This window comes from Dermacentor variabilis, chromosome 4 (assembly GCF_050947875.1).
Source record: "Dermacentor variabilis isolate Ectoservices chromosome 4, ASM5094787v1, whole genome shotgun sequence".
Taxonomy (NCBI): domain Eukaryota; kingdom Metazoa; phylum Arthropoda; class Arachnida; order Ixodida; family Ixodidae; genus Dermacentor; species Dermacentor variabilis.
Window position 1 is genome coordinate 62,144,478 of NC_134571.1, and position 26,060 is coordinate 62,170,537.

General features: G+C 48.1%; 1 protein-coding gene across 5 annotated transcripts in view; it reads right to left on the reverse strand.

Moving 5' to 3' along the window:
• LOC142579262 (uncharacterized) overlaps nt 1-26,060 on the reverse strand; it is a 73,342-nt gene that overhangs the window by 14,503 nt on the left and 32,779 nt on the right. For 3 of the 5 annotated variants that reach the window (XM_075689296.1, XM_075689292.1, XM_075689293.1), the window contains exons 2-4: nt 10,836-11,146; nt 10,052-10,195; nt 9,014-9,943 (exon numbers count right to left, since the gene is read on the reverse strand). In XM_075689296.1, coding sequence (XP_075545411.1) covers nt 9,014-9,943; nt 10,052-10,195; nt 10,836-11,049 — 1,288 coding nt within the window. In that variant the 5' untranslated portion in view covers nt 11,050-11,146. Of the gene's footprint in view, nt 1-9,013; nt 9,944-10,051; nt 10,196-10,835; nt 11,147-12,845; nt 13,098-15,266; nt 15,308-26,060 lie in introns of those variants that run through there. The other 2 variants (XM_075689295.1, XM_075689294.1) reach the window with 2 other exon arrangements.

A 26,060-nucleotide genomic window follows, 5' to 3' on the forward strand; every position in this document is an offset into this window, starting at 1 on the left:
CCTGGTCTTGTCCAAGGCTGAGCTTTTCAACTGCGTTTGAGCTACCCCATACATACATACATACATACATACATACATACATACATACATACATACATACATACATACATACATACATACATACATACATACATACATACATACATACATACATACATACATACATACATACATACATACATACATACATACATACATACATACATACATACATACATACATACATACATACATACATACATACATACATACATACATACATACATACATACATACATACATAGACTCCGTAAGGAAACTTGTAGTAAAGACTTTATTGCATCAATCATTGTCAGTATCGTCGGGTTTCACTGTTTTGGGCGACCCTCTAATTTTATCTCTCTTTCCATTGCGAAATTCCCGACAAAGTGTCGAGCTGTGGGCAGTGCAAATATCTGATCCCTCTTGATGCCCCGGTTTATAATGCAACATGAAATTAAGGATATACGGGGGGAGAATTCACGCAGATGGATGGTCGTATATATATATCTTACCGGCACTGAGAATCACGGTAGGCTCCGAGGAAGACCCAGTTCCTCTCTCACAAGCACGTCAGTGACGACGGAAATTTTTCTCTGCAGGAACGCACGCCCTGGTCCGCGGCCATTTTCACCGAAGAGGCGCGAACAGCTGCGCGCATGCGGTCGGCGTTTGCGGCGACGTCGAGGTGTGGCAGGCACGTCGCACAGCGTGCGTACTGCGCGCTCAAGCCTCGCTGACGAGCAGGAAACAGTGACCCGCAAATGCTTTTGTTCTTTATTCGATTTGTTTTCGCTTTCCGGTGGCGCAACCCTGCATCTGCGACTTGCCGGCAGAGCTGTTCTGCGTGCATATATGCCCGCACGAGCAGGCTGCGTTAGCATTAAAAGCGTGATAGAAGCGTCGCCGCACGCGCCCACTGGTGGCAAATCAGCAAAACACTCAAAGCGCTTCCTTGAAAGAAAGAAAGAAAGAAAGAAAGAAAGAAAGAAAGAAAGAAAGAAAGAAAGAAGATTGCTAGCGCGGAAGCAACGTTGCAATATGACAACGCTTTGAGAGTATTTTTGACGGCTGGCGACAAGCAATCGACACAGAGACAAGAAGAAAGAGAAAAAAAAGCAATAAAAGCCCCTGTCGCACACAACAAAAACCTAAATGAAGTCGTTTTTGTTGCTGCCGAAGTATTAGACGGTTTGTGAGCTTCAGCGAGGGCCGCTTGAAGCGTTTCGCAACCACATCTCGCTGTCGGATTGCACAGTCGTTATTCTTAGTAATTCCGTCTCTCGTGACATATTGACCCCGCTTCAGTCTTCTTGCTCTCTGCATGCCTCGTTTTGTCGTAAGCGTATAAAAGTGGCCTAATCGACAATATGGGGTTCGTGTAAGCAAATTTTTAAGCACACAACGAACCAAGAACTCCATTCAAGGGACACTAAACGAATAACGTTGAATGAACGAATTCTAGGGTTTTGTTTTGCGTTCCAGAACCACGATTTGATTATGAGGCACGCCGTAGCAGGGCACTCCGGATTCATTTTAACCACCAGGGGACGCGCGCGTTCTTGCAGTTGACCACCCCAATGCATCGTAGACGCGGGCGTTCTTGCATTTCGCCCCCCGTCGAAATGCGGCCGCCGCTGCCGCGCCCGGCAAGCTCGTGCATAGCAGCGCAACACCATAGCCGCTAAGTCACCGCGGCGGATAAACGAAGAATATTAGAGTAAGCTGCGTTTTAAAGTGCGTTTCTGCCGAACCAGACCATTCTTTGGACTGCGTGCGTCGAACGGGCTAGATCGTATACCATTTTCCTAGACAAAATTCTTAAGAGTACGGCCCCATGATACTCCAAAAGAACTTACTCACGGGAAAGTTGGTGCTCACTAAACATATCAGTTCCAGGCGCAAAGTAGAAGAACACGAAACAAGGGAACAGGAACAAGGATACAGACAGAGAAGCACCATCTCTGGCGCTCAACTGTCTTTCCTTTTTCCTGTTTACCTGTTTCATGCGCTTCTACTCCGCGCCAGCAATCGATACGTTTAGCGAGCATTACCTCATGAGCCGCTTACTTCACTTTACCAAACCGACCGGCCTTAGTGACTAATTGTGTTCTTGATAGGGAGCCCCATGTGTTCGTTTTGACAATGTTTCCTTCCCTCTAATTTGTTTTCATCCCTTAACTCCCTTTTCCTCTGTGTAGGGTAGCAAACTGTACGTGAGCCTGGTTGACCGCCCGACCTTTCCTATGTCTCTTCATCCTCACACAATAGCAAAACAGCCACACTAATTTCCATGAGAGGAAGCTTCTAAAGCCACGAAACATGTACAAATATGTAGACGGAGGTGGTGGCGCCACACTAAAGTTCCCGCACCAGCTCGTCACGACGTCATGGATTTTCGCATCTTCCGAGTATCGGTAAAGAACGTACACCGTGCTGCATCCTAAAAAGAACAAAATATTCATACCAACGACGTTCCAGAACTCTTCTCGAACCAGAGAGGCCGAAGTAAAAGAAAATATTGAAACCGCGATGTCACGTAGACGTAACGCCGTAAAAGTTTCTGCGCGAAATTTGAAAAAAGGAAATAGAAGTTCGGATTTATTTTCTCCACTAGTAACCAACCTTCTTCCGCAAAAATTAATGAAGTGCTTTTGAATGAATACCTCACCAGTCAAAGTTCATTTAGTGATTTATCACGAGCTGGTTAAAGCCAGCAGAGAAGTAACGAACACAAAAGTTTCCGTTCCGATACATGCAGCAGTAGTTGCAATTGATCACTTTCAACGACGTGTTCATCTTCGCCTGGCGGAACATCCATAGTGATGATCATCAAAGCCATCTGGCAGAGCGGAAGGAGGTGCATTCTATTAACGCTCCCTGCAGAGAAGTAACGTATTGAGCATTCACTTATATAGAAGACGGCACTGTTGAGCCACATCTACTATTTAACGGCTTGTTTAAAGAAATACAGCCTGGTTCAATTTCATCATTTATTTTTCTATCTGTTTCAACTGTGTCATAATCACTGGTTATGTATCCGCACCAGCGTGCGTCAGGATACGTCCACTAAAAATAAAATAGCCTTAAATACTGCAGCACGAAATTTTGTTTCCCACAGCGCCCTGCCGAGAAGTCATCGGATGTCAGACAGCTGGCGAAAGAGAGCAATACTTCTGCAAGACAGGTGGCGTCAGGAGCTATGATGCGCTGTTATGATCAGTCTTGAAGTCGCAGCCTTTTTTTTTCATTGAAGCACATCGCTGATCTTCGTAAGGTACTAGAGCAAGCACCCTCACGTAACGTGGTCAGTCACCATTCGTCATTGTCCAAGGCAGCCCTTATATTTATGTTGGTATAAGTTTTGATAGTGTTTCTAAATATCACCTAAGAGTAATGCTTCGGTTTATTTGTTTGTTTGTTTGTTTGTTCTTATACGCGAGTGCCAAAAGAAAGAAATGTACAGAAAGAAGTCCGCGCACACCCATGACAACAGTGGTATTTAAATGACAAAGTTCGTTTGAGCTTAGCGAGGTAGCAGCAGTAGCGCATGATATCGCAGTCTCGTCACCTGCAGTTGTCAGCTGTTCTGTGCCACGACCACGTGGCCACGACGACGATGTCGATGTATGATGCTTGTCGGGGGAAGAATGTTGATGAGAGGTGCATGGGCAAAGAGAAGCACGACACGTATTTAAATACAGTCTAGGCGTCATAACCCTTGCGTCACAGTGGTGAATCCATCCTGGGGAATCGAACAAGAGTGGACACACACTTGGTGACCAAAGTCAATAACATCAACACATCATTTCTCCCCTCCTCATAGTACTTGTCACAGCCACCCGCTAGCCGGATCTAAGCTATAGCTCTCTCTCTCTCTTCCCTGCTTCATTCAAAGACGTGTGAAACAAGTCTTACATTTGTAGGCGTTAGACCCGGCAGTAACTCGGGAATCCGCAGCCGGATACTTGGAAAAGATGTATTCACAGCAACACGACATTCTGTATACGAGTATATTGTACATAGCTGAAGAAGCCGTATACACGCGCTTGCTCAAGAGAGCAGATACAAGGTACACACTTTTGTGCGAGTCAGAGGTGACATTCAGGAAGTTGTCGCGACCATTCATTGCTTCGGGCTCGAAAGCTCAATGAAAAAATACTGCATTTGTTTTGCTAGAAGAAAAGCGCAATGTCGCTATATTACAATACGAGGGTGGCGATGTGGGCTTTTTGGTTGATCGCCGTAGAATGGCATGCAATGTAGCGCAGCAAACACAAGGACACAAGATGAAACGAAACACGGACGCGAGCGCTTGTACCCCACGTTTCGTTTCTACTAGCGTCCTTGTGTTTGCTGCGCTACACAACATGCCATTACAATACGAACTCGATCAGCTTTATACTACGCCGGTCAGTTAACCGTATAAATCCCGGAGGCGCTTGTGAGCAATGGCACAACAGTCGCTTATGAACTGAACTGAAAGTTTGTTTGGCAAACATACATTTTCTACAATTACAACGGATTGAACAGGCACTCATGACGGCAGTGACCGAGTGCTGTCTCCATAGAGACAGTAACGATGGTCAGGCCCCTGTTGGTGCACGTGCAGTATTTCGGTTCATATGATACGCCTGTGTAGTAACGTAAACATAGCTTCTCAATTGGTCATAAGCTTCGACAGCACCACCGTTGTCAGATTGTCAAGGTTAAGACGTAAGCTCGCGTTGCAGGCAGTGTGTAAAAAAAAAAAATCTGGTGTTTTACGTACCAAAATCACGAGATGATTATGAGGCACGTCACAATGGGGGACTCCAAATTAACTTTGACCGCCTGGGGTTCTTTCACGCGCACCCAATGCACGGCGCACGGGTGTTTTTGCGTTTCGCCCCCCGTCGAAACGCGGCCGCCACGGCTGGGATTTGAGGCCGCGCCCAAGGGCTTAGCAGCGCAACACCAAAGCCGCTGCGCCATCGCGGCGGATACAGGTAGTGTGTTGGCGTAGGCTGATAGTCAAGGGACACCAAAGAGATGTATCCCATTAATACTCTTGTACCCATCTGAAATATGTACCCTGTATCCGTATGACTCAGGTACCCATAAGATTGGCACCCTGTATCCATTTGGGATACTGAAGAGGCCATTCATGCCGTGATCAGAGGCGTCGCAATCGTAAGCATAGAAAAGGCGCGAGAACGAACTACGGGTAGCGACGCCACCTGCTCGGTGCCAGTAATGCGTTTCTCAACAAAGGAAGCTTCATTGCACTTGAACGTTGATGCACAGGCTACACAAGGCGAAATTTCAGGCCTCTGCCTGTAGTATAACGGCTAAATATAAGAACAAAAACCGCGAAATAGATGGTATAACACTGACTTAAACGACACCGCGGCCCGTTGCCGCAAATATATATATATATATATATATATATATATATATATATTTCAGTCAACGAATTCCAAGCAGCTTCGAAAGAGTACGCTTATGCAGATTTAGAATTTCTCTTAGTGTCCAAATTAAAAATGTAATGACATCACTGCACAAATTCACCGGTACTAACGAATCACGCACAGATATGCGGGCCACTACGACCGCAATACTTTTGGATTCAACCAGTGAACCGATAACGAAAGCGACTGCGGACGAAGCATTGAAGTAAACGCAGACGTTTCGCCTGAAACTTCAAATCACTGCACGCTTCTTTCTAAAGAAGCATGTAGTGACTCACCGGGAAGTGTTCTGATGACCATGATATGCTGCAAAGTGACAGGTTGCAACGGTCAAGAAGTAGAGGCAAAGTGTTCATTCCTATCTCTTGAGCTTCGCTTTGCGACCGCTCTTGTCACTTCGTTCGGCGTTTTTGAAAATTTTGGCAAACACTGCATTTGTTGTGTTCCGTGCCGTGACACCGTATACACTGCACCCAGTCTACAGTACATTTTTCCTTAACGAGAATGGCACCCTTGTAACATCAAGGAGAGAAAAAAAAATATTTGTTTCCCATGCAGTTCACAGGTTTTGGAGACAACGTTACCTTTGTTCCAACGGCAAGGGTCACCAACAGTTATTTCACAGTGAATAAAAAACAAAACAATAAAAGACAGCCGACTTGCGTATACAACCGCGCGTTCGAGTGGCCGGATTCATTTTCACCGCAAGCGGAGAAGACACCGAGTCGCTACTTGCACTACAACGAACTGCTGTTTCAACACTACAAACATCTACTCTCAGCAGATGCAGCGTAGAAATAAGTATATGACACCTCTCTTCTCGTTTCCCTTAAACCACAGCCGTGCATCACGCACTTCTTTCGTCTCCCGTTCATCGCACACGGCACGCCCAGACACAAGCGGCACTTGTGACATCGGAATGGCCCAGAGCTTTGGGCAGCACCTACAAGGCACACACACGGAAGGTTCAAATCCGCAAGCCACGTTGCGTCTGCTGGATGCCGGATAACGAACACCCGCGTTTTCAGGATGCCGTGGTCGTGCAAGTATACGTGGCGCTTCGGTCCGTTATCAAATGCAAGAAGCGGTTTCCTGCACGTCACTTCCGCCGCTGCCGGAAACGGAGCGCTGTGGTAGCGACGAACCAGAGAAGCGCTAGAGAGAGCGAGAAGCCGCCGACGACGTGGAAGAGGCCTTCGTAGTCGCCGGACCCGTCTCGGTAGTGACCTGTAACGGCAACAGCGCGCGATGGGACGCCGTGCGTACACCAAGTCGCGTGAACCGGCACCATGCTCAAGCCGTAGACCGCTTTTGACTCAATTCCAGGTTTGAGCTATGAACAGCTTTATGGTGCATTCGACTGGCTACCACCGCGTTACCCCACGGCTTGCGGGCGACATTGGAGTCAGGGAAATCATGCCCCTAGCCGAACGTTCAGCTGCTCCCAGTGCAACCGGAGAAGACACGTGACCGGAATTCTGCCGGATCATCCAACACCACCTAGATAGGACAAGGCCTTTTCACTCCGATGCCTGACGTTATGCTATAGTGGCCTGACTGCCATAGAACCTAATGGGGCTGCTCCCGAGTAGGCAACAGTGATTTTGACGTCACCGCTTTCGTCACGCCAGCCTTGGCAATGAAAATTCTGGACCAGCTGCGTGACGTAGTGAACATGCCTTGTGCTATCTAGGTGGTGTTGGATCATCTCGGTCGCGCTCCCGAGGTCGAAGGCGAGAGCACCTCCGAGTGTTCTGAGCTGCACGGAGCACGGTGCTCGGAACGAACCAGACGAATGCGTTATGAGCAGTCGATCTCGATCAGCTGAATGTAAACGGCACGGCGAGAGCAGTCGAAAGTGACCAGTCGAATGTACCCTTGGTTCCTCTTGACTACCCTGCCACAGTGGAGCGCGCTCGGGCAAAGCTGGGGCAATGCGTCTGATGGGAATCACAGGTTTGAAGCGTCGGCGTCAGCAGTCCTTTGAAGAGAGGGCACTGAATTCTACCGATTAATGTTACCGACACTGATAAAACTGTAATTTGTTATGTACGAGTTTCACACGCTATATAGTGCGACTGCTTTCCCCCTTACTCATATCAATAATAAACGTGAACGCGGAAGCCGTAGCTAATGAATCTCTTGCAATGTACAAATGAACATAATGCAAAACGCAAGCTAAAAGAGCATAAACCACTTATTTTACAAAAGTGGACGAGGCGATAGTGGTAAAATTCCCCCAATTGATAACAAATGCGTGGACGTGACACAATGTAAACTAATTGTGATATACGTTATCCAGGTTTTAATTCTACTACGATATCCGTGGCATCAAATAAACGCAGGGTGAGGCACCTATTGCCTCTTCCGAAGGAAAGTAATATGTATCCCCGCTCTACAACCAAATTTATATACATGTGCTAAGCAACATAAGAAGTGGTTATAGATGAGGTAATTGGAATGCACATAAAGTACCAGGGCGCAAGAGATAGTTTATGAGCAATAAGAGAATTGCCTGTTTTTGGACTTCGTTCGCCCGATGATGATAGAGCGGTGAACTTATCTCGTTCGACATGACACTTTCCTTCAGTCAGTGGCGACCTCTATGTACACGTATATGCGTAGCGAATACAATTAATCCATGCTTCTATTTCCACCGCAGCTGTATTCGCTTACTCTTAGGTTCGCGTCACCGACGCTACCAACTTTTCTAGTACGCACTGCCACAAACTGTCATACCCGTCAAATTACAGTGACCGAAGAGCGTACCTACCGACGAATGCAGTAACGCAGGAGACTGCGGCTAAATGGATTTTAGCGTATAGTTCCAGAAAGTAGGGACTAAGTAAATTAGGAGTCTGTCGCAGCGTCTTTCGGTGCAAAGTTTGGCAGCAGTTCCGTGAGGGAAGAAGTTGTGCCAAAAACGCGGCGGCTAATGAAATCACCGCCGTGACAAACAAGCTTTCTGTCATATTTTTAGGGTAGTCCCCTTTCTTTTTTTTTTTTTTTTTTTTTTTGATTGGGAGAAGCTGGAGGGCCTCCTTCAGCTTGCTGCCAAAGAGGAAAAACAAACTGTCCTCTGTCTGAGTCTTGAGCATTCGACTTATAAATCAAGACTGCCACGAAGCTTCCGGAATTTACCTTCTTTGAAAGCAGCCATACGTTCTGCCGTCCGGCTGAGTAGTACACAGTGCGTGGCGGATTGAGTGATTGATTGTGTTCTATTCACGAATAAGAAGACGTGGAGATGAGCCCTGGGATAAGTTGAAAGGTAACTGATTGTCTATAGCGCCAATTGGAAAGAAAAATCATTTGAGAGCGGCAAATAGTTAGCTGAACTACCTAGCAAGACTAAGATTTTCGCTGATATAAGATTCAGATTACTCATTCACGGACACTTTGAAGCGGTAATAATGGCGAACACTGACGGAAGCGGTAACAAATGACACTCATGCACGTTGTTGTTCTGACAATTTCACTTGCATCCACAGATCGCCTATACTCGACGACGAGAGACCAGCCAAGCCGACCGCACCGAGCCTTACCGATGAGCGGAGGCCTGGAAAGGCACAGCGCCCCCGCGACGAACGACGTGACGCCGAAGGAGACCGGCAGCCGGTCCAGCCCGATGTGCTCGGTGAGCAGCACCGACACCAGGATCATGGTGCAGCCCGTGGCCCAACCGTACACCACGGCCATGGCCACCTGCCCGGAGTACGTCGTGAACACAGGCATGGCGAACAGCGACAGACCACCCACGAGAAAATTCAGGGCCATCATGTTGCCCCGGCTCACGAAACCGCGGTCCGAGATCCAGCCGGAGCCCAAGCGGGCCACCAGGTCGGCCACCGAGTAGGCCGAGATGAGCAGCACGGCGTTTATCCGAGACACGCCGTTGTCCACGGCGAAGTCCACTACGACGGTCAGGTACGTGGTCATGGTGAACAGCACCGCGGCGAACGAGGCGCAGATCAGGTAGAACATGGGCTCCAGTAGCACCGACACGTTGCGCTGCATATTCGGGACATCCGCGAGACGCCTCCAACCCGTCTCCACCCGCACGGCCGTGTCCGACGCCGAGGTGCCACGCTGGAAGTCGGCACCGCAGTCGGGTGGATTCAGTGCCGGCGTTTCTTCGTCCTTGAGTTTATCGGCACCGTCGAGCTGGTGCTTCGAGCGCTCGGCGTCTTCCGGCAAAGGGTCCCGCGGAACGACCCTGTACGACGACAACGCCTTCCGCGGGTTCGGCTCCATTTGCAAGAAGGCACCGGCCGCGGCGTGCATCATGATGCCGCCGAAGAGCAACAGCGAGCCGCGCAGTCCGTACTGCTCGAACAGCAGCTGGACGAGCGGAGGGTAAACGATGGAGGCGAACGTGGGACCCGCATAGCTGATCCCGGAAGCCGTGGCCCGGTGCCTCTCGAAGTGCTGATTGATGATCACATTGTGCAGCGTGAGCAGACCGAGAGCGAAACCTTGAAACAGAACAAAAAAAAAAAAAGAGTCTCTCACTGACCGGACCATCTCGGAATGCGCACGCGAAACAGAGTTGCTTCAGCCGAAAGACAACGTGTTATGTATACCTTGCACGACACCCAGGCAGACAATGAGGTGGATCACACTGTTGGCCCAGAAACAGAGGCACACCGCGATCGACGAGAGGAGGCATCCGCACAGCGAGATTTTCCAGATGTCGATGTACAGGGCGAGAACGCCTGCAACAGGAGCTGGAAAGGCACACGAGCGCCAGGTATTCAGAGAGTCTGCAGAAGATTTCGTCGGTGTGACACCGACGTCTGCAAAGCGAAAAACATGTCGCGTGTGCCGTCGGAAACCTAATCCGTTCCCGTCGACAAGCACTGTCTCGGAGATGCGCAGATTCCCAAGGGTTGCGACCGACGGATATTCGTGATGCATTTTCGTCTCGGCCCGGTCAAGTTTAAATCGCGGCTGTTAGCCCACCTGACCATCCAGCCTATGCCTGTTAAATAAACTCCGATCGATTGATTGGTTGACAACTACCATAGGCCTTTGAACTCCAAGGCTTTAAGATTAAGTTTTGTAACAAATCAATAAGGGGGGATCAATAAGGATAGCACATGGAAAGTACGACGAAAAAAAGAAAGGAACGTGTAGAATAGATGACCACTGCGAACCAAATATTATGGAAGTGCAGTTAAAGTTTAGGGAGCAGTTACCACGTCGAAATACGGATGCGGAAAAAATAACAACACGGGTACGAATGCGACAAAAGAAAACAAAGTGCACCCTTTCCCGGTTGCGTACGCAGAAGAAACAGCACTGAATCCCGGAAATTCATCATTTTGCAAAATCTTATCGGAGCAATGCGAGCTCGTGCATATCTACCGGTCGTAAAGATGAAGACGGCGAGCAGCGTGAGTGGCCACGATGCCTCCTCCCGGGACACGTTGAGTGTCTGCAGCACGCCCATGTAGACGACGCCGCTCGACTTGTACATGAGGGCCGAGAAGAAGTTGATCCAGCAGCAGCTGACCGCCACCAGCCAGCTACGGGCCGAGTCCACCCCGTTCTTGCGCATGACCGCATAGCCAGCCGCCATGGCTGGGCAACGGCGCGTTCAGCAGTCCCTATAGCTGCGGCAAGCCTGGACGCCGTCGGTATAGCAGCCGTCGCGTTTTACCTGCGACGGTAGCCGCCTGCGCGGCGTCCTACGTCAGCTGTGGCCGTCTGCTGCCGAAGGCCAAGTCTCTTCAAACACACCACGCACTCTCTCTCTCTCTCACTCTCTCTCAGACGTTCCCTCCACTAACTTCGGCTTAGGGTGTCGAAATGCGGGTCCGAAAGCCGAGCTTGCGTTATACACCGAGCGGAGAAATGTGATTACACCGACGCGCTATTTTGTAGCGAGCGGCAAAATAGCGGGCGGCTGGCCGCGACGACAGCAACCACTTGACGGTAGAGATTTTCTTTCTCTCGTTCTTTTCCTTATTTGAGTCCTTTCTTTTACTTATTTTTATTATTTCTCTCTCCTTTCGCGACAGCGCTTCTTGCATCGCTTGTTATCTCTCGGATTGTTCCGCGCGTCGTCACGTCTCCGTCGATGGCGGCTCAAGCATGCTCAAGTAGCCCAACTTCCTTGCGCGCCCGGCGTTCATGATTGCCGAAGACCAAGAAAAAAAAAAAAAAAGAGGGTGTAGTGTAGCCACCGCGTAGCGTTAGAGTGCGCAAAAAAAAGGTAACAAGGCTTTCCATGTTGCTTTTTTTTTTTTTTTTGCGCACGTCCGTCAGGCGCTCGCCTGTATCAGTCTACACCTTGCAATTTGTCAGTGCACACAATTACTCTCGTTCTTTTTCTCTTTACATCTGCGACGCAATGCGGAGAATTGCCAAACAGCTCGCGCACGTCAAAAACTAGTGGCGCTTGCTCGTTTACACATGGACTGGGTCTAGCTAGCGCCCGTTTATTTGTCGGCCTCCGGACCTGCGTCGCGGTTACGAACAGATGAATGAATTTCAAGCCGTGCTGAAGGCAGCTGATGATCATTGTTACTTCTTTTGTGATTGTGATCAGCAAATGCAATGGCATTAGTAAACCATGCGCAGGCACGTGAATTGACGACAACGCCATGCGTGTTACATTGTATATGCACCCCGTGACACATATTGCCTTGTTGTCTCGATGACAGTACCAGCGCCATTTTTCTGTTATATATGACATGGTAGAAAAGTGGCTCTGACACCATTTTCGGAAGTTTAGTTTCCCGATTTGAACGAGAAATGTGGCACTGCACACTCTTTAGAATGGCCTGGCTTGGTACTATCGTTGGGCGTGTAATGGAACGTCACTAAGAAACAATTCGAATAACGCAAGGGCAAGCTACGCATGATTGGGCCTTTTACAGAGGACTTGTCCAGTAACAAAGGAGTAAAACCTGAAAGAAGTTTCTTTCCTTCTTTTTTGTTACTTCCGTCATTCCAGCACTTATATATACGGCAAATAAGCGACCACCACGCGTAGCGCTTTATACTTGATCAAACCTATCCACACCCAAGGGTAAATATTTCATGCAAGATATAAAAAGACACACCAACAAAAAGCATAGTACTGGTACACTCGTTGAGCTCCGGAATATAACTGAATTCGCACCTTAATTTAGTCTTAAAAGTATACCTGGGATTCAAGGTTAGCAGTGTAACCATAATTACATATGCTCTATAAAAGCAGCCGACCTAAAACGCACGATATTTGCGCTACCAAATGTCTTCCGCTACATAGTGCGTTACTGTGACCTAATTCTGGACATTACTATCTTTCTGCTGGCCAGATTACAAGCTCCGGAAACAATAACAAATACGCCCTTTCGGGCATAAAGCTCGGCTATCGCCGAAACTCACCTGCTTTCGAAACACGCAAGATAGCACCGCAGGTACTCGTTCAACGCGGCACCGTCCGTCAAGCGCGAAAACTGAGCAGACACAAAAGTCGTTCCGGCGCCGCTAAAACTGGCTAAATTACCATCAGTCGTGGTATTTAAGTACGGTCGCATTAAGCCGTAGGAGGTCTGGTCTAGAGACTGCCACTGGAGCGCGCATCGCTTTGAGCAACACATTTCTGAAGTACAGAATTAACGTCGCAAGCACTGGCAGCTGGCGGGGACGGAAACGTGACGTGATCCGACTCCCATCACCTGCATCGCCAGCGACAGCTGCTTTCATTTATTTATTTTCGTTTTCCGAGCAGATGGTGCAGTGCAACGACGGACGGGACTGTGGTTCGCAATTCATTTTTGAAAACTGTCCCTAGTGTACACAAACTGGAGCTTCTTTGTCTATTATGTTTATTTTTTCACGTCCCCAATGACAACGCCATTACAAATAAGAAAGAAAGACAGATCCAAACAAGCACAGCTAAGTAGCCATTCGGACATCATAAAGCCTCGGTGCAGCTTCAAAAACGATGCAAAAAATGTCTTATCGGTTGATTGACTAAATGCGACGGAACTGGAAACGATGACAAAAATTATGTCTTGGGCCTCTTCAAGATTAAAGTGAATAAACTGATGACACAATGTGAAATGAAACCAATATCCTGTTTTCTTGAGCACCGAAGAAAATTGAGCGGTAGCTTTTATGCCAAAGCATTCCCCTATACGTTGCATACCCGATGGTCCTTGCGTTGCTTTGAGACGTTACGACCCATCAATCAACCAGTCTTTCCCGGCTCATACGCTATTTCCTTCGTGATCTTTTTTTTCGAAAAGCACGCATCCGGTCCAGTGCAGTCCCTCACTGTCTTACACCCAACCATGCTGGAGCAATCACCTTCCTTCAGCTCCCGCGCATCACTCTGCGCAGTCCGGGCGACGTCCCTAGCTTTACTGGGTCGTTGTGTATGCGAGCGAACGCAGTCACTCTCTGTCCCCGGCTCCGAGCGGCGCGCCTCTGACGCCATGAGCCTCGACACGGCAGCACAGATGCGAACGAATTGTGCGCGAACGAACGGACGCGTTCATTCTCCGCTTTCAAAGCTCGCAACTGTTATTCACGGTAAAGCTAAATTTGGATCCCCACGGCTTTGCTTCATTTTTTTTACGTCTTCACTGCATACCTTGTCGTGATGCAGAGAAGACGCAGTGCGGAATTAGGTTCGAGAGATTGAGCGATCAGCCGAGCGGCAAAAGCAACGGGCACGGCGGCACATGCGCAACTATAGTAGACTATAGTCGGTCTGGATCCACTACAGAGCATGCGCTCAATAACAACTTGTTGCGAACTATACGGACACATCACACTCATTTTCAATTCATAACTGCCGTCAGAAGCAACAAGAAAGAAGAAGGCATGTGAAACAAAGAAAGGAACAAACACGAAAGGAGTGAAACATTCAAGTAGTTCGTGCGTACAGCTTGCCATCGCATATCAAAAACGTGATTCACAGTATACACACAGTCAGAGCGTTCGAAACATCTGCAGCACACAATAGTCCAATCAGAGTCATTCAATGCGGGAACTAGTACACGCCTCACGTCGGCCTAACCGACGATGCAAGGTATCACACAAACGCATATAGCACGGCAACACGCTGGAGTTCTGCCACCGCGTTTTGAAGACTCGGACATTGCGTCACAGTAAAAATGTGCCAATCAAGTATGGTCGCGTACGGTATTCGTCCGGCCGGTGGTCGCTCTTATCGGGGGTTCCACTCGTGCCAGGCATGCGGGGCTCCGGCCCAAGTAGGCGATACAACAAGTAACGTACAAGCAAGACATCGCATAAAAATGAAATAGTCAGTGCCAGTAACAACACCAAGAAGAACGCCTCGGCGATCATTGTCACGGGTCGAAGCAGAGCGAGGGTATAGTCTACCGACTCGAATCGCCAACCTGTGGTTGTTTCGCTGCGAGAGAAAAACTAAGTACGGCGGTAGCAAGCTTGCTTGCTCGTTTTCGTCCACAGCGCATGGATGTGAAAGCGCGCGTTTTGTTTACACAGACGAACCAACTTGTGTTTCACTGTTGCAACGAGGTCCTCCCAGCCGGTGCGGCATCCACGTGACTCGAGACGACGAGCAGACGGCCTGGAACGAACGGCGCTGCGACGAAAAGTACGTGAAAAAGGAACGAGGAGGACGAGACGAACACCGCTTCCGGAGGAGACGCGTGATCTCTCTGCGTTGTCCGTGTCCGTGCGACCCAGTGACTTCTGCTCTGCTAAGCTGACGTCGCGAAAAAAAAAAAATCCCGGTAATTTCACGACGTTAACTCCCTGACGCTCACTACACAAGTCACAAAATATACCGCAGGCAAGCTTGCTCACCTCCGACCGCCGTGTGGCTGTTGAAAAGCACCTGCCTTGTCTGTACGCAGGGAGAACGTCGCCCCTCCCTCATCGCTTTCTGCCACAGTTGAAAACGGGACGTAACGGAATCAACTGTTACTCGACTTCCGTCAGGGTAAAAAAAAAAAAGAAAAAGGAAAAAAAAAACGCCTCACGGCACAGATGTCGCCTGTCCGAGATACATTTACAACAGATAATAAAGTAACAAAATAAAACACAAGAGAGGAAAAGTTCATGATTGCAGAAAGCAGCTAGTTCAGATTATGGACCGTTTTTTCATGGGCGCCACCACGATGATGATGATGTGGCCAACCCTCTGCATCGGGTGCACGTGGCAACCACGCCCAAGCCAGGATGACGCATCTACCTGGCTCTACTGCCTACCTATTCGAGCAGAGCAAGGAAAGCTAGAAAAATGAAATATTGCATATTGCATACGCAGTGGCGCCATCTATGGGCAGTCGGCATGCTGGCTTGGGCGAGCGCTCCGTCAGGTACAGAAATCAACGCTCGGCGCTGTATTCTGGTGTTTGTTTGGTCTGTTTAGTGTGACGTGGCGTCTCCTACGTAGAAAGCGGTTCTGTGAGACGTACTGAATTGGTTGAAGTCGGCATGGCCGGACTTTCTGCTGGCGTTGAGGCGGACGGAGCACGCAGCGCCATGCGTGCGCACGTGTTTGAGCTTATACGATCAGCCTCGGAGATCAATTGTGTACTTTTGGAAATTCCATTCACTAATGTGACCATATAGCAGTATGCTCCTTTGGTTATAAGCTGCGGTTTAGGAGCAATGAAAGATACGCGACGATCGTAACAGCGTGGGTACCGTTCTGCTACGGTAGAAGTTGTGCATTTATACTTTGACGACCGTTCGAACTGTTAGCTGTAGCTTATATTGCGTGACTACTTTGTTTGGTGGGCGTGGTTTCCACCCATTAATAAAATAGTCTTGGTTAGTAGTAACAGCATACCTTACAGGGTGAATTACACTCGTCCATCAAAGCGACCGTTTACGAACTGCGCGAGCGTCCGAAGCAGTGGTCGACGCTGCATTATAGATAGTATCTCTGCTCTATATAGGGCATGGTCCAAGCACGCGACATCAACGTTTATAGATCTATAAACGTTGTGCTGCATTACCATGCGAGGTCTTCTTGCGGCCTTGGCCTGTTTTCTCTCCTTTTTTTTTTTCAATCGAGAAAGAGAATGATAACCCTTCTTTTTTTCTCTCGGTTTTGTTCGTCCTGTTCTCTACGACGCACTCACCCGTATAACGGAAATTTTGTACTCACAAATAGAAGTCGCATGCTTTTTATGCGATCCTGGCTTCTCGTATATTACGTCTTTACAGGGCAAAAACGGCAATGCCGAAGCACATACCTTACATATGTATCATGTTGGTTCACCAACTGCAGTGACTGCTGTGTTGAGCAGCGCCATCGGCCTCATACAGGAGGCTGGCGTAGCCATATCATATTGATTTCAAGTCTACGAGACTTGAAATGCGTGATAACGATGCCGGCATATCACAAATATTTGACAGCGTTTGGCACTTACATGTTGCGGGGTTGCCTTAGGTTGGCCGTACACAAGCACGCGCTCTTACGTTTCAGTTCCTACGCCAAGCGATCAGATAGTGAGCAGATTTTCCATTTCCTGGCAAAACATAGACGCCGGTTCCCTTCGTTAAACTAAAACAGACACACCCAAAAAAGTTTACTACACATACACACATCGCGGCTGATGATGCGCGTCACATGTTTGCGCCCCCAAAAGATATTTCCGCATACTGTAGTTACCGATGCACCGGAAGGTTACGCACTGGTTCCCCGACGGCCTTGTATGAACGGACTTTGCGTAAATTTCACAAAGTGCGAGCTAAGACATCTCGAAATCGTTCCACAGCACGCGACAGCAATACGTTTAAAGGGACACTAAAGGTTACTATATGAAGTCAAGTTAAAGTCATAATTCAATGCTCTAGAACATCTAAGGCGTTAATATAATCGCGAACAGAGCTTTAGTAACAGAGAAATTGAGGTAAATGCATGACACGATTTGAGACCCCCCAGCGACATTCCGGTACTAGCCCGATGACGAAGGCGCTCCTCATCATAATTTGTCACTAGTACTTAACTACTCGTATTAAAAAGGTCATTTCAATAGGTTATAAAACGGAAGAAAATGCTACTTGTCTACTTCTGTTCGATTCTAACAAAAAACATTTTGACGTTACCCTCGTATGGGTGGTCGAAAGGTTTAGTTTTCGCTCGACTCTGCGCTGCGCGCGCTTTGGAGTTTCAGTTGGTTCGTTATCGCGTCGTGCTGCGCTGGTTCTGCTGGCTCGCGAAACTTGCATTTGGAACAAGCAGCGAGAATGCCACGTCCATGTGATGTCGCGGGATGCGCGAACGGTCCGCTGGAACTTGGCCAAGGGCAGTTGCAGCGGCGAATCTAACGCTGCTTATCACTGTGTGCCAACGAGTGAACCTCTCCGTTCGAAGTGGTTAAGTGCCGTACCTCTGCCATAGCGCGTTGACAAAGAGCCGAAAAATCGCATAGTGTGCTCGCTGCACTTTCATCCAGAGGATTGCGAGTTCAACGCCGACTTACTGAAGTTGTGTGGAGTACTTTTCAAAGCAATGCTTTCCCGTAGCGCTGTTCCGTCGGTCTTGCCCGCATTCTCCGAAGCGCAAGAACAACTGCAGGTCGAAGACGGGGCGGTGAGTGCGGCATTTGATTTTTCGCGAAGGAAAAGCTACAAATGTGCGAATATCTACAGCCATGACATACAGTTGCCGTCGTAGTAGTACGCAACGACGCCGGCAGCGCGAGCCCTCAGTAGCAGGTCACGTTCATCAGTGCTTAAATCGCTGAAGTCGAGCCCAGCATCGCGAGCCACTGTGTCGTTGTCAGGGTCGTCCATTGCAATGAGCGTCAAAGTTGGCGTCATAAAGTAATGAACCAGCTTATCGACGCACGCTTTCTCTTCCGCTAGCCACCATAGTTCCGCTTTCGCGCTGCTGTCGGCTCTGTCTTGACTCTGTTTCTGGCCGCGCGTTTGTGTTTTGCGCAGAAAAGGCGTAGCGCCGTCTGCGGGCGCCCTTTTACTCACCGACGGCGCGACGTCACTATGAGACCATGACGTTACCACTCCTCAATCGGAGGGCGGGTGATTTGAACTGCGCTAGCGGTACGCGAACGCTTCAGAACGCATCTTATCTTAAAACAAGTCTTTGCTTCGCATGAAACAAGCGTTTCAAGGTTTCTGGGACGGTATTTCAACAGTACACGTTGACTAAATATTAACCTTTAGTGTCCCTTTAAGCATGCCGCGCTGGATCGCACAAGCCAGAGAGGAGGAAAAGCTCGCCGCGCGCCCTTTCCTCCTCGCCCTATGAAAAGGTCTATACAGAGAAGAATGGAAATCCAAAATCAAGAAAGGGGCTGACAGAATATTTCTGGGCAACGCTGCAGGCTTTCTATAAGCGTTCGCAACGCCAGAGCCGTGCCGTGGCCAGAAGCCCGCCTAAGTGCAACACGGAGAGAGCGCAAACGCGGTCGTCAATGCACCACCTTTCGGTATAATTAAAGTAAAGAAAGCTTCGCTTAAAACAACTTTCGTGACAGTTATGTCGCCGGCAGCAAGTTCACGTCAGCACCTAAGTGGAATACCGTCGGATATTCTGACAAGAGTTCTTACCACTTCGGTTGTATACAGCAACGCAACATGTCACCGCACGTGCACAGTAAACAAAAATTTGTGCCTTTACAGGTGCTTCTTAATCCTATGACCGACATCTTCACCGTTGAGGGGTACGATCTGAAGAAAAAAAAATCACTTTTTCTTTTCAGATTTTTGCGGCAAGTAAACACGATGGTAGCTGCGAGGGACGACAGGCAAACTGCATAAAGAACATTTAATCTAGCTATCGCTGTAAAACCTTCGTGTCGGCTATAACGGTGTGCACCATGCTGGTCACAATTAATGCACAGTTTTCAATTACGCTTTCTCTCATCGAAGTTAATTTTTTACTGCCTAAAGGGTGGGCAAGCACGTTGTTAACAGGGGAAACCAGCACCCGCGCTAAGGTAATTGTGAAGGCGCTGCCCCCCTTCCAATACACTTCTTTGGGTATTCCGGCGTACGCCTGCTCTAGCTCGTCTACGTTCTAGCTAAAGTCCGCTAACAACACACGCGGCGACGTCGACGACAAAAAGCGTAAACGCTGGATGCAGCAGGCTTGAAGAGAGAGCCTTTTACATAAATCATGAGCCTATACCCTGGTTCACAACGGCCATTTATCGTGAGCAATTAAAGCTCGCGCGCGCATGCCGGAAAGTCATGTGCTTTGACTTGCCGTGACAGATGTCGCTGAATTACGGCTGCCCCTCTCAGTGTATAAGGGAGGGTCGATAGGCGTCGTAGTAGCTGAGGGTATTCCTCGTACTCAACATGCGGGTCAGCAGCACATAATAAGATTGCTTCCCTTAGTCGGTGCGCGTGTCTTTTCCCCCAACATGTGGCGACGTGCCATCAAGAATGCGCCGTAGAAAACCGACATATAGGCGTAACAAACGGATGAAGCGCACTCCGGATGAAGCGAAGCGTACACGGTTCATCCGGAGTGCATCGCAGCAAGTGTTGCGAGAGCTTTTGACGCGGTGTGACTTACGGGCCAAGAATTGTTTCACTGACTCTTCCACGTAAGTCTAGCGGCTTTGGATAGTAAACCGAAGTGCAATCGACCGCACAGCTGCACTCGACCACGGCCTCGGCGCCCCGCCAGTACTAGACAGTTAAATGTGACGTCGCGATACTGAGCAGCCAATGTGCAATCCTTAAGCCCGAGATGCAAACAGCAAATCAGTTAGCACAAAAAGGCGTTTCGCGTCAGAGGTATCGTGAGTTAGCTTGACAGTACCATATGTAACTAGTCGCGAAAATATTTCTGCAGGCAGGTAGTACCTTTGTAAACTAATATGTAAAAAAGCGCGTACATTCACTGAGCAGGCGGGGTGCAGAGACTCCTTGTCTTCGGTGTTCAATTCACCACTTCCACTGACAAGGGCAGAAAACTATACTGCACAACGTTCTCTTACGCATTCACTTTACGTTTCTGTAAGAGCTAAATAAATCGCGGAAAGATAGCTGCTGATACACTATCGATAACTTTACGTCCCATCTCTAACTTAGATTGAAAATAACTCGCACCCTTAAAAGTGAATAAGAGTGCGAGTACGAAGGCGTCTGTGCGCGACAATACTATTCACTCCCTCTCTTTGGTGCATTTAGTCACATAATCTACATTTTACTGATTTACACCCATATTAAGGGTGTAAATTGTATGGGTCTGAGTTATAGACAAATTTACGCGATTATTTCCTTCTACCTGTGTAAATTGTCTAACCGTGTACTTATTCCCTTATCAGTAACACTTGACCGCGCTAGAGACGGGGACGAAACGCGTATAACACGGGCGCACAGGTTATTTTACGCGTTTCGACCCCGTCTATACAGTCTTAGAAAAACGTACACCCTTTGGGGCTCGTCCCACAACAATGATCGCCAGCTGTCTTGACCGCACTTCCTTTCTTCAATGTTGCGAGCTCGGTAATTCCAATCCACGAACGGCTTGCACGTTATCAGCGCGACACAGATTTCTGGACGGGAAAGTAGCGAGCGTCGAGTTTTCTAGAAAGGAAACGCAAGCAAGGCGGATGACGATTGTCGTTGTGGGACAAGATAAGCCCCAAAGTGTGCAAACTTTTATGAGAGTGTATAGCGCTGTCAAGTGTTTTCGATATACGTGACGACTATATAGTTCAAGATATTGCTCCTTCAGTGCCTCCTCTGAAGGCAAGTGCAAGTCGTACCAGCCATATAAATAGCAAAATGTGTTCACCGCTACCACCGCGTTTATTTTGACGCAGTCAACATCACATTATTCGTATCAATATTATGAAGTAAACTCACCTGACGAAGCAGCTCGCCTCGCACCCCCCCCCCCTTCCCATCTACCCCTACTCCTAACCGTCGCTGCAAAGCGGTTGGCGGGGAACAACAGGACCAGAAAACCGAATACGCAAAGGCATACACAATACGCAGGGTTATCGGGGTATACAAAAACATTAGTATAGACGCACGACACTGAAGATACTGAAGCAGGGTGTTTACTAACCGGTAAAACAGGGAGTTCTCAGGGATTTTGAATAGTCCGGAAATACTCAGGTAAAACCCAGGAAATTTGTGCTTCTATCAATGTATATTAGCTGCAGTTTTATTGAAAGGGAACTAAAGTCGCGCTAATGCTGGCTCGAGTAACTGAGAGGAATCGTAACGAATCGTCTTTGACGTCGGTGGAGGAGTTGCCAGCGTACAGTCAACGACCGATTTTCCGGACGCCGGAATTTTGGGACATGCCCGACAATTCGGACCGCGTCGTGGCGCCACCACGTACACCAGTCAATGTATAAGAACGTCATAAACTTAGGACGCAATAACTCTTCGCCATCCGATCATCCGTACTTTTTGCCGTGACCGCAGGTCCGAAAAGGCTTTAATCAAAGCCATCGCCGCTGCCATTTTGATTATCTTGCCGCCTCAGACTGGCGCTCTCGCACGCAGATCCGTTGGCAGCTGTAGCCACCACCGCGGCAACGTTACGCCTAACTGCTTCGACGTTCGCTTAAGCTTCTTTCCGTTCGGTGCCGCGTTTTTATTGACCTAATTCGCCGCTGTCAGCAATGGCATCGACTCCGCTATTGTAATCCTTGCGATTGGCTTCAAAACTCGGAAAGCACGACGTGTTGCATAATGCCGTTTCCCGAAAGTCAGCTTCGCCTCAATGCAGAACTGTTACGCAATGAAGCATACGCAAAGTATTGCCGCGAAGCTTAACGAGCGTGGGAAGGGGCAGTTGTAACGGGACACATTATGTAGTCCTTAATTATACACGCGTGCACACACAATATCCTGTCACAGTACGAGCACCCATGGCACCAGTGGCCTTCCAAAACATGACTGGGTTATCAACCAACAATTTTTTAGAGCTAATATCTTTTTATCTCTCATCCACCATTATCACTTTTAATGACAGCTGTTTTATCGAAAAAGAAAGAGTGTGCATCGGCTCTTGCCTAGCACCACTTTTAAGCGATATTTTCTTAGCAAGTATTGACAAGCGCATTCAAGCGTCCCTTTACAACGCAGGCGTGCAGAAAGTCTTTAGATATGTCGACGATTACCTCGTGGTAATGAATACGACTGATGCTCAGGATAAAGGCAATAGTATAAGCAACATTCTCGATATTTTTGCTAGTAACGCCTTTGGAATGAAGTTCACGCATGAACTGCCGCAAGATGGTCGCATCCAGTACCTCGACTTGTGTCTTATTTTTCATGGAGCGCGGGTGTGCTGGCAGTACAAGCCACGGTCGAAAAAACAAATTCTGAATTATCAATCCGCCCACTCCAAGCTCGTAAAAAGAGCTGTAGCAAAAAACTCCATTCGCTCTGCTCTAGAGAAGTCATGCGAACATCAAGTTCGTGACAGCGTCGACGCCCAGCTAAGGCGTCTGGAGAAGGCTGGGTTCCACGGAGAAATCGTGGCCTCGGTGGTAGAGAGCCAGATTCGCGAGGTAAAGGTTGGTGGGGGGCGCACGCTGAAAGAAGACGCACGCCCGCAAAAGCGCCCTGTCGTAGTGCCCTATTGGCACCAGGTTTCTCACCGCCTCAAGAAGGTTGGCGACAGGTGCGGGGTGCGTGTTGTGTTTTCAGCACCGGAAAAGCTGGGACGAATGTGTCGCCTAGTAAACGAATCCCAGAAGAAGCCAGCCTGCCAAATAAAGCACACCAAAGCCCTCGTTGAATGTGACGTCGGTGTTGTGTATAGTATTCCCCTCGCCTGCGGGAAATGCTATATTGTCCAAACCGGGCGCTGTCTGAATGAACGCTTGCTAGAGCATCGCAGGAATGCTACATCACTAAGTGGTGCTGGTCATTTAGCCGACCACATTCGCCGTTGCTCGCACAAGCCAGCATGCAAGGCGTTTTTCGAACGAACACGTGTGTTGCGCAAATATAGCAATCAGAAAAACCGGGAAATTTTTGAAGCGTTTTGTATCTCCAATGAAAACGATTACTGCGTCAGTGCTCCTTCTGTTGTACTCGGGAAAAAAGAACTTGATTATTTCAGGGCAAACGGGTGTGTCGAATCAGCTAGGTAGGGCGGGAGATGAGCAAGATTGCACTGAGTGATGTAAAAAAGAGAGGGAAAAGTTTTCTTCTTTTTTTTTCTTATTTTGGTTTGACACATCTGATGACTGTTGCCTAGACCAAGGAAATATTTTTGAGTGGTCCTGCGCACTAGCAGCCCCCCACTCCCTCCCCCTGTGTACATAAAGCCCTGTTTTCCATGAATAAAATTCAGTTGAAGTACGGCGTTCATGTTGTCTTTCTTTTCTCGTCCTTGTTCAATTGTGCGCTGGAACGATGTTTCATAATGCTAATCATAACCAGCTAGCCCAGCTGCCCATACTTAGCGATTTGAGCCCTTAAGGGCAGTAAAAGACATGCATTCATTTTTTCGGACTGCCCGATTTTTCAGAGGTTTTCGCGGCCCCTAGGGAGTCTGAAAAATCGGATGTTTACTGTGCGGCTGACTAAGAGGATGCCTCAAATTGTCCGTGGGGCGAGCGCGTGGCGGAAGGAGGACGAGAACAGAAAGTACCGACGCATTGAGGAATGAAAGGGAAAGGAAGTGTGCCGCTGCTTCTTTGGAGGAGCTTGAGCTAAAAGAAGTGTTGGCTGACGATGAGATGCAGATGTTCCTCATCGAAACCAAAATAAACTCTTTAAAGCAGTGAAACACAACACTGAACCCTTGTGCGCGGGCTGAGAGTATGTCAGGACAGTTGAGGTTGACTCTGCAGCTGCTGAGAGAACCTCACTTGTGACAAAGTTCGGGTCTCATGCTAATGAGCTTGCCATCAGTTGATAGAAATAGACCATATCGAAAATATTTGCTTCTGTATGCATCTCTTTTTATTGGTATTTGAAAATGATCGACTCGATTTGCAATGGGCTTTACCACTTTTTTTCGAATATGTTTTATTCGCTGTGTATTTTACTAACCCTTCCCTTTTGTTTTCTCTTTGAATAAAATAAACACTACTCCTTACTATTCAAACTGGGTCGTCGTTTTTTTTTTTATTGTTTGACATGAGAGTGACAGCACTGGGCGTTATGGTGTCAGCCCGTCTTGACATAAAACAAAGTTCTGCGTCACCCAGGCCATTTTGCAAAGGCACTCAGGGAAAACCTGGAAAACTCAGGGAATTAGGAAATGTCAACTTGGTATATATCCTGTGAAGCTAACTCCGTCACTCCGTAATACTTAAGAGGAACCTCTATCTCCGTAGCTCCTATTGGAAATATTCGGTTATTCGTAGGTCATTTTTCTCGAACATTCGTATTCGATTACAATGTTTCACTACTCGAACACCCTTGTATACTAATTAATAAACACGGCGTATCGATTTGTCATTCGACTAATTACCGTCATTTAAGTAATGCACCTGAAAAGGCGGAACTGTGTTATGCGCCAGAAATGACCGCGTTACGCATGTTCGAATTAAAAGAAGAAAAAGCAGACAGTATACCGCCAACCCAGCGTCTTAACTAAGTTCTTCTTTTAATGTACTTACTATCACATTGCTACTATTTTCTCACTGTTTTCTTATCACTCAACCAACCCTTCCTTCGCAAATCTACCTTTGTGGGTATGTCCTGGAATCATCATCAACAACTAAGACAGTGACGCTTGTCGATCGAATACATGCTTTGGCTTCCCGAGTCACTCACCGCGCCAAGCCAAGTACGAGACCAGACCGCTGCCCCTATTATGCCAACATAACCCCATGGAAACAAGCCAGCACTAGGAGAGGGGGAAAAACGGAAAGGTGATGGAGAATGTGTTTACAGCAGAAGATCCCCATACCACAGTTTAGACAGTGCTTCGACTTGGAGGGTTGCCAGCGACCGGAGAAACAGCGGGAAACTGTACAGAAGTCCCCGAGCATTTAAATCGTCTTATGCGCGTGCCAAAAGACGGACGAAATTACAACATCCAGACGAGCGCCGACACTGTATCCACATATGCGCGCTAATAGCAGTCGCGCACTGATTTATTGTTCGATTGCACAAAAGGGATGTGACTGTACATTCTGGCTCGAAACACCACGCATGCTGGCCGCTTGGGAGAATATATGATGATGATGTTCTTTAGCTACGGCACGTACTCACAAAAGGCCAAGAAACGGGAGGCGGGAGGAAATGTAAGATAGAGCTAAGCGTCGAGAAAAGAAAATTGCGATAACAAAGACGAAAAAAATAAAAAATAATAAACTAAAGATATCACGCGATTTGGCAGTCAAGCTAACAAAGTCCGCAGCGCGAACAAACAGTAGCGATGGTGGGCAACATTTTCTTCGCCGTATGGCGAGTGCGAACCAAAGGACGAAAATAAGCTGGCCTAACGACGACGCGATAACGAAGACGACTTGAAGGCGGCCATCGTCCTCGGCATAGCGGTACGGACGAATTGACGGACTAGACAAACGCGTTTATACCTTGAAACCACTAAAAAAGTAAGCGGTGGGAAGGGGGGGAGGGTTACGCGTTGAAACCACGATTTGATGATGATACACACCGTAGTGGAGGACCGCTGAATAATTTGGATCCCCAGGGGTACTTTAACGTGCACCTAAATCT